Raw genomic sequence first — 8340 nt, 5'->3', positions numbered from 1 at the left:
GATCACCAAGGGTGAGGTCAAGCCCGCCCCGCCCTGCCTTCTGCCCTCTCTCTCCACACCCCCAGCCTGGCCCTCGGCTCCTAGGAGTCCTCTCAGCTCTGCCCTCTCTAATTGCTCAGTCCAGGGTCCAGCCGCCACTGCGTCTCCATGTCCTCCCTGGACTCCCCTTCTAGGGGACCTCTAAACTCTCCTCCACAGGCGACCCAAGGGGTTTGGTTTTGTTTTAAAAATTGAATCATATCATCTCCCACCCACAGGCCCTGGGCCCCTCACAATGATCCCAACTTCCTGTCCTCCCCTCCCCACCAAGCTGAGCAACCCACCACCACACACGCAGGCTTGCTACCCCACACACCTGTGCCCTCTGACAAGGGCCCTTCCTTCTCTGCCTTTCTCCTATTCACCCCTCAGAACCCAGCTCAAATGCCCCCCACTTCTGGGAAGCCTCCTGGGCTCACCCACTCCCCGGGCTGAGGGAGCCTTTCCTTTTCTTCTTCTGGGCACAGAAGCCCCTCTGCTGGGGTTGCTTATGGGGGGACCTCTAATCGTGTGCCAAACTCTCGCACCCTAAGGAGGGAGGGAGGGAAGGGCGAGTGGGGGGAGAGTGAAGGATGAATGCGTAGGGGTGAGTAGGGGGTGGGGGGCGGGGGGACGAGGAGTGGGCATCGAGCTGAGGGTGAGGGGTGACCACATGCTGGGGGGTGCCCCACTCACCATAGGGAAGGATGCGAAGAGCGGCGTGGGGGCTGACGCAGGGTAGATGGGCGTGGTGGACGGCGGGTACAGGGCCTGGGGCGAGGGCCCGGGCTGGAAGAGCACCGGCCCCTGTGGGAAGGGCGGGTAGAGCAGGTGCACCGCCTTGGGGTCGGGTGGCGCGTAGGGTGGGGGTTCACCCACGAAACCGATGTTGGGGACGCCACCAGCCACCACCTTGGGCCCCTGCCTAGCCTCGCCCGCAGCCTGGGCCTGGGCAGAGGGTGCCGCCGAGGCCTCGGCCTGGGAGTCGGCCGGGGGGTCCTCCTGTGACGGGGCTCTGCCCCCATCCGTGACCGCTTCCTCACTGGGCACTTCATCCTCATCCAGGAGCCGTGGGCGGCGCGGGAGCTGTGGCAGCTGCGGGAGCTTTGGGCTCCGGGGGTCCTCAGGGGCTGGGGGGCCACTGCCCCCTTTTGTGTCCGCTCCTGGGAAGAAATGGTAGGTTCATGAGCCCCAAGAGGCCACCGAGCCACGTGGGACTCGTCCCCCTACGCCCCAAAACAGCCCCTTCAAGGAGAAAGTCTCAATGACCTTGCCAATCCTGACCCTTTACACACCTGTGGGCATCGTGGAGCTGGGGCTGAGAGCCTGTGCTGGAGCCTCTCCAAGCTGGGTCCTTGAAGAATCTTAACCCAAAGTGCAAAGACAGGACAAGAGAACTGAGGCTCAGAGAGGTGAAGTGACTTGCTGGTGGTCACACAGCCAGTGCGTGGCCAGTGGGGACGGTCCACAGGCCTTGCTGTTGCCTGGTGGGCCGTTGGCCCAGATTGCCACTGCTGGGAGGCAGTCCTGGCCCCACTACAGCTAGCAGATTGGGCCAAGAAAGGACCATCGTCCCAGGGCAGCCTCCTGAGAGGCTGGCTTGAGACACAGTCCAGTGGGGACTACTCTCAGGAGATGAGCTGAGCCAATCAGAGTCTTGGCTTGGGAGCTGGGGAAGGTGGGGTGCTCAGGAGTTCTCAGACCCTAACTGATTGAATGACCTCAAAGAGCCAGGAAGGGCTGGCCGAGTGGCTCAGTTGGTTAACAGCTAGCTTAAGAGCACAAGCTCTGAGCAACAGGGCCGCCGGTTCGATTCCTACATGGGCCAGTGACGCTGCACCCAATTTGAGCTGCCACTGAGCTGCCAACAGGTGACAGGATGGCTCAGCTGGTGAGAGCATGTGCTCCTAACAAGACTGCCTGTTCGATGGTGGGTTACACCTGCCCGCAACTAAGACTGAACTCGATACCTTAAGCTGAGCTGCTGCCCGGATGGCTCAGTGGATAGAGTGTGTGCTCTTAACAACAAGGCTGCTGGTTCGACTCCCGCATGGGATGGTGGCTACGCCCACCAGCAACTAAGATTGTAACACGGCACCTTGAGCTTAGAGACCACGAGCTGCTGACGGGAAGCCAGATGGCAACTGGCGCCCAACTAAGATTGAAGAACAACAACCTGGCTGGTCCCCTTCCCCAATTCCCCAATTAAAAAAAAAAAGAATCAGGAGGTCACTAAGGGTCCAGTGTCTATAGGGGCATAGAGGGAACAAAACGTGAATGAGGGTGGCGAGGGGCAGACAGAGCAGAGGAGCAGTGGGTAGAGAGAAGCCAGGGCTCGGCGGCCCTCAGCTGCCCAGCTGCCTTCCAGCCTGGCCCTGGATTCACACAATAAACCCCAGAGGCACCTGAGCAGGACTCGACAAGTCCTGAAGGTCCCCCTGCACCTCCTGAGAGCATCCTGACAGCTGACCACATCTGGGCCTGAGGCAGGTACTGGAGGAAGGGCCTGGACGAGAGTCCTGGGTGGACCCCCTGGACCTGGGTGGGCATTCAAGGCCCCACAGCAGGGGTGGGCAGCCAGGGACTGGCATTGGGAAGTCATTTCCTAAGTGTCCTTAGTGTTATAGAAAGCAGAGAAATAAGTAAAGCAGACACAACAGTGACAATCCAGGCGATGGTGAAAAAGATTTGCTGAAATCCCCCCTCCCAGCCCCACCCCAACCCCCACTCCTCCCAGGCCCTACTAAGCTGGTCCATGGAGGAGGGATCCCCAGTGGCCAGGAGTGCTGAGCTCCTAAGGGCTCCCCACCCCACCTTCTCACTCAGCCAGGGCTCACTCAGGGCCTCTGCGCCTCACGGACCTGCCATGCTTATGCCTCGGCACCTTTACCTGCGCTGTGGCATTTATTTCTCCACCCCTTGAATTTGGACGTGGCCATGTGACCTGCTTTGGCCAATGGAACACTGATAAACATTGTGCAAGCAGAGGCTTTAAAAACCCATCTCTCCAGGTTACCAGAGACTGGGGAGGAGGAGGAGTTAATGTTTAACGGGGACAGAGTCTCAATTTCGGAAGATGAGAAAGTTTTGGAGATGATGGTGGTGATGACGGTACCACAACATGAATGTACTTAATGCAACTGAACTGTACACTTAAAAATGGTTCAGATGGTAAGTCTTAGGTATATTTTATCAGTTTTTAAAAAGCGTATCTCTCCTGCTGATTAAAACTGAAAACTTTAGACAAAATACCAAAGAAAACTACCCAAAGTCACAAAAAGTGAACAAAAGCAGGCGGTGGAATGGAGTCAAAACTCAGAGAAGCGACCTTCAAGGGGTATTTCCCACTTGTCTCTCCTGTTTCCGTCAAAGTTTGAAGATCCAGCCCAAGAGCCACATGGTGGAGTTGCAGAACGGGCAGCTGAACTCCACCAGAAACCCTGTAATTCTGGCCAGAGGAACCAGGAAAGGGTCCCTGCGGAATGGAAGAGTGGGAAAGACCCTGACGAGGAAGGAGCTGTAGATGGGGCTCCCTTAGTTCTGTGTGTGAACAGGGGTGATCAGTGTATATCCGTTTGCCCAGGACTTTCTCAGATTTACTACTGAAAATCACACATCCTGGAAAACCCCTTAGTTCCAGGCAAACTGGGATGGTTAGTCACCCAAGAATGGGTCCACGCAAGTCTTGGGCTCACCTCCAGGCTGCATGTGTAGGGCACAGACCTAGACCAGCCTAAGGCAGACTTTGAAAATTGGATCACCAAAACAGCCAGAAAGCAATTCACAAAATGACAAGAAGTACATACATCAATATTATTTTTAAAAATGTGAATGAACTAAATTATCTAACCAAAAGACGTAGAGAGGCTAAATGAATAAAGAAACAAGACCAATCTCTATGCTGCCTGTAAGAGACTCACTTTAGATGTTGGGACACACTCCTCAGACTGAACATGAAGGAATGGAAAAACATGCCATGCGAATGGAAACCAAAAGAAAGCTGGGGTAGCTGTACTTACATCAGATAAAATAGACTTTAGAACAAAGATTGTAATAAGACACAAAGAATAGTACTACATAACGATAAAGAGGTCAATCCAACAAGAGGATACATTTATAAATATTTATGCATCCAACATAGAAACACCTAAATATACATGGTAAACTTGAACAGATCTAAAGGGAGCAATAGACAGCAAGACAATAATAGTAGGGACTTTACTCCCCCACTTACATCCATGGATACATCCAGACAGATAAGTCAGTAAGGAAGCATTGGCGTTAAATGATTCATTATACCAGATGAAACTTAACACATATATACAGAACATTCCATCCAAAAACCAACAGATTACACATTCTTCTCAAGTGCACAGGGAACATTCTCCAGGGTAAATCATGTTTGACCACAAAACAAGTCTTAAAAATTTTAGAAAGACTGAAGTCATATCAAGCATCTTTTCTGACACAGTGGTATGAAACTAGAAATCAATGACAGGAAAACCAGAAAATTCACAACAGATTGGAGATGAAGCAGCATGCTACTGAACAACCAATGGGTCAAAGGAGAAATCAATAGAGAAATCAAAAAATACCTTGAGGCAAATGAAAGTGAAAATACAACATACCAACAACACTTACAGGATGCAGCAAAAGTAGTTCTAAGAGGGAAGTTCATAGTGATAAGTGCCTACAGCAAGAAACAAAAATCTCAACCAACCTAACTTTACACCTCTAAGAACTAGAAAAAGAACAAAGCCCAAAGTTAGTAGAGGGAAGGAAATAAAGATCAGAAGTGGGAAGAAATGAAATAGAGACTAAAAATAAAGTGGGAAAGATCAAAGAAATGAAGAGCTGGTTCTTTGAAAAGATAAACAAAATTGATAAACCTTTACCTAGACTCACAAAAAAAGAGAGAGAAAACTCAAAATCAGAAATGAAAGAGGTGTTACAACTGATACCGCAGAAATACCAAAGGATCACGAGACCACAGTGAACAATTAGACGCCAGCAAATTGGACAACCTACAAGAAATGGATTAACTCCTAGAAACCTACAACTACCAAGACTGAAACATGAAGAAATAGAAAATCTGAACAGACCAAATACTAATATGGAAATTAAGTCAGTAATCAAAAAACCCAACAAACAAATGTCCAGGACAGACAGCTTCACTGGTGAATTCTACAAACATTCAAATTAGAATTAATATCAATCCTTCTCAGACTCTTCAAAAAAAAAACAGAAGAGGAGGGAACACTTCCAAACTCATTTTACAAAGCCAGCGTTGCCTGATACCAAAACCAGACAAGGACGCCACAAGAAAGAAAATTACAGGCCAATTCCCTGATGAACACAGATGCAAAAATCCTCAATAAAATGTTAGCAAATGGAATTCAACAATATGTTAAAAGGATCATACACCATGATCAAGGGGGACTTATTCCAGGGATGCAAGGATGGTTTAACATCCACATATCAATCAATATGATAACCACATTAACAAAATGAAGGATAAAAATCATATGACCATCTCAGGTGCAGAAATAGCATTTGAGAAAAATCAACATCGATTTATGATTGAAAACTCTCAACAAAGTGAACATACCTTAGCATAATAAAGGCCATATATGACAAGCCCACAGCTAATGTCATGCTCAACAGTGAAAAACTGAAAGCTTTTTCTCTAAAATCAGGAACAAGACAAAGATACCCACTCTTGCCACTTTTATTCAACATAATATTGCTTTAGCCAGAGCAATTAGGCAAGAAAAAGAAATAAAAGGCATCGAAATAGGGGAAAAAATTGTTTAGAAAAACAATTGTTAGAACTAATAAAAATTAGTTCCTGAAAAAAGTTGTTAGAGCTAATAAACAAATTCAGTAAAGCTGCAGGATACCAAATCAATATTCAAAAATCTGTTGCATTTCTATACAATAATAATGAACTTTCAGGGGAAAAAAATTAAGGAAACAATCCCCTTTACAATTTCATCAAAAAGAATAAAATGCCTAGGAGTAAATTTAATCAAGGAGGTAAAAGACCTGTACACTGAAAACTATAAGACATTAATGACAATATTTGAAAAAGACACAAATAAATGAAAAAATAGTCTGTGCTCATAGATTAGAATAATTAATATTGCTAAACTCTCTATACTACCAAAAGCAATCTACAGACTCAATGCAATCCCTATCAAAATCCCAATGGCATTTTTCATAGAAATAGAACAAACAATCCTAAAATTTGTATGGAACCACAAAAGACCCTGAATATCCAAAGCAATCTTGAGAAAGAAGAACAAAGCTGGAGGCATCATACTCCCAGATTTCAAACTATTTTACAGAAATATAGTAACCAAAACAGTATAATATTGGCATAAAAACAGACACATAGATCAATGGAATAGAATAGAAAGCCCAGAAATAAACCCACACTTAGGTGGTCAATTAATTCGTGACAAAAGAGACAAGAATATACAATGGGAAAAGGACAGTCCATTCAATAAATGGCGCTGGGAAAATTGGGACAGCCACATGCAAAACAATGAAACTGGACCACGATCTTACACCACACACAAAAGTTAACTCAAAATGGATTAAAGACTTGAATGTAAGACCTGAAACCGTAAAACTCCTACAAGAAAACATAGAGAGTGAGCTCCCTGACATCGATCTAGTGATGATTATTTGTATTTGACTCCAAAAGCAAAGGCAAAAAAAAAGCAAAATAAACAAGTGGGCCTACATCTAACTAAAAAACCTTCTGCACAGCAAAGGAAACCATCAATAAAGTGAAAAGGCGACCTGCTAAATGAGAGAAGGTATTTGGAACTCATACATCTGATAAGGGGTTAATATCCAAAATATATAAAGCACTCATACAACTCAATAGCAAAAAAAAAAAAAAACCCTAAACAATCCCATTTAAAAAACGGGCAGAGGGTCTAAACAAACATTTTTACAAAGAAGACATACAGATGGGCAACGAATATATGAAAACATGCTCCAAGTCACTCATACAGGGAAATACAAATCAAACCCACATGAGCTATCACCTCGCACCTGTTAGAATGGTTCTTATCAAAAAGACAAGAAATAGGGCCGGCTGAGTGGCTCAGATGGTTAAGAGCTCACTCAAGAGTTTGAGCTCTGAGCAACAGCGGTTCAAGTCCTGGCCCGAGCTGAGCAGCCGCTGAGATGCCAACAGGTGGCAGGATGGCTCAGCTAAAAAAAAGAAGAAAAAAAAACAAAAACAAATAACAAGTGGAGAAAAGAGAACCCTTGTGCACTGCTGGCAGGAATGTAAACTGGTACAACCATGATGGAAACCAGTATGGAAGTTCCTCAAAAAATTAAAAATAAAACTACCATATGATTCAGCAATTCTACTTCTGGGTATTTATCCAAAGAAAATGGAAACACTAATTTGAAAAGATACATGCACCTCCATCTTCACTGTAGCATTAATTACAATGGCCAATACATGGAAACAACCTAAATGTCCATCAATGGATGAATGGCTAAAGAAAATGCTATATAGGGCGGCCCATTAGCTCAGGTGGTTAGAGCGCAGTGCTCATAACACCATGGTTGCCAGTTTGATCCCCACATGGGCCACTGTGAGCTGCACCCTCCACAACTAGATTGAAACAACTGCTTGACTTGGAGCTGATGGGTCCTGAAAAAACACACTGTTCCCCAATAAAAATTTTTTTACAAAAGAAAATGCTATATATATTAAGAGTAAAGAGACCTAAAGTTTACAAGGATTTACATTTTACTGGAAGTGATACAGTATTAGCTCTAAGTAGACTGTGAAAAGTTAGGCATGTATTGTAGTTCCTAGAGCAACCACCAGAAAAATAACATTAAGATATGTAGCCAAACACCAAGAGATGAATTAAAATGGAATACTAAAAAAATACTCAAATAACACCCAAAAAAAAGGTGGGCTGGAGGAACGGGAAACAGGGCGCGGACAGAGACCAGAGGAGCAAAAAAGGGAGGGGACAAAGAGAAACAATAATAAAATTATAGACTTAAATGCTACCATATCAATAATTGCACTAAATTGTTGATGGCTTAAAAATCCAAATTAAGGGCCGGCCAAGTGGCGCGTGGGTTAAGAGCTGGCTTGGGACACCAGAGGGCCCCAGTTCGGATCCCACATATGAGAGCCAGTGACACTGCCCTCTACAGCTAAGATGCTGAACAACAGCTCAACCTGGAGCTGGGTTGCTGTGAGTCGCCGGCCCTGCAATGGCATAGGCTGCAGCCCTGCTGCAATGGGTTGCCATAGGCTACTGTGTGTAGCCGGCA

General features: G+C 46.1%; 1 protein-coding gene across 3 annotated transcripts in view; it reads right to left on the bottom strand.

Moving 5' to 3' along the window:
- The window catches only part of PRRT1B (proline rich transmembrane protein 1B), a 28848-nt gene that overhangs the window by 3994 nt on the left and 16514 nt on the right, over positions 1 to 8340 (bottom strand). For 2 of the 3 annotated variants that reach the window (XM_019638787.1, XM_019638797.1), the window contains exons 2-3: positions 1314 to 1382; positions 715 to 1181 (exon numbers count right to left, since the gene is read on the bottom strand). In XM_019638787.1, coding sequence (XP_019494332.1) covers positions 715 to 1181; positions 1314 to 1382 — 536 coding nt within the window. Of the gene's footprint in view, positions 1 to 43; positions 568 to 714; positions 1182 to 1313; positions 1383 to 8340 lie in introns of those variants that run through there. The other variant, XM_019638806.1, reaches the window with a different exon arrangement.

The sequence above is a fragment of the Hipposideros armiger genome, unplaced genomic scaffold (assembly GCF_001890085.2).
Source record: "Hipposideros armiger isolate ML-2016 unplaced genomic scaffold, ASM189008v1 scaffold_3, whole genome shotgun sequence".
Lineage (NCBI taxonomy): Eukaryota > Metazoa > Chordata > Mammalia > Chiroptera > Hipposideridae > Hipposideros > Hipposideros armiger.
Note: the sequence above shows the minus strand (reverse complement) of the source record. Positions and strands in the feature narration are given on the sequence as shown.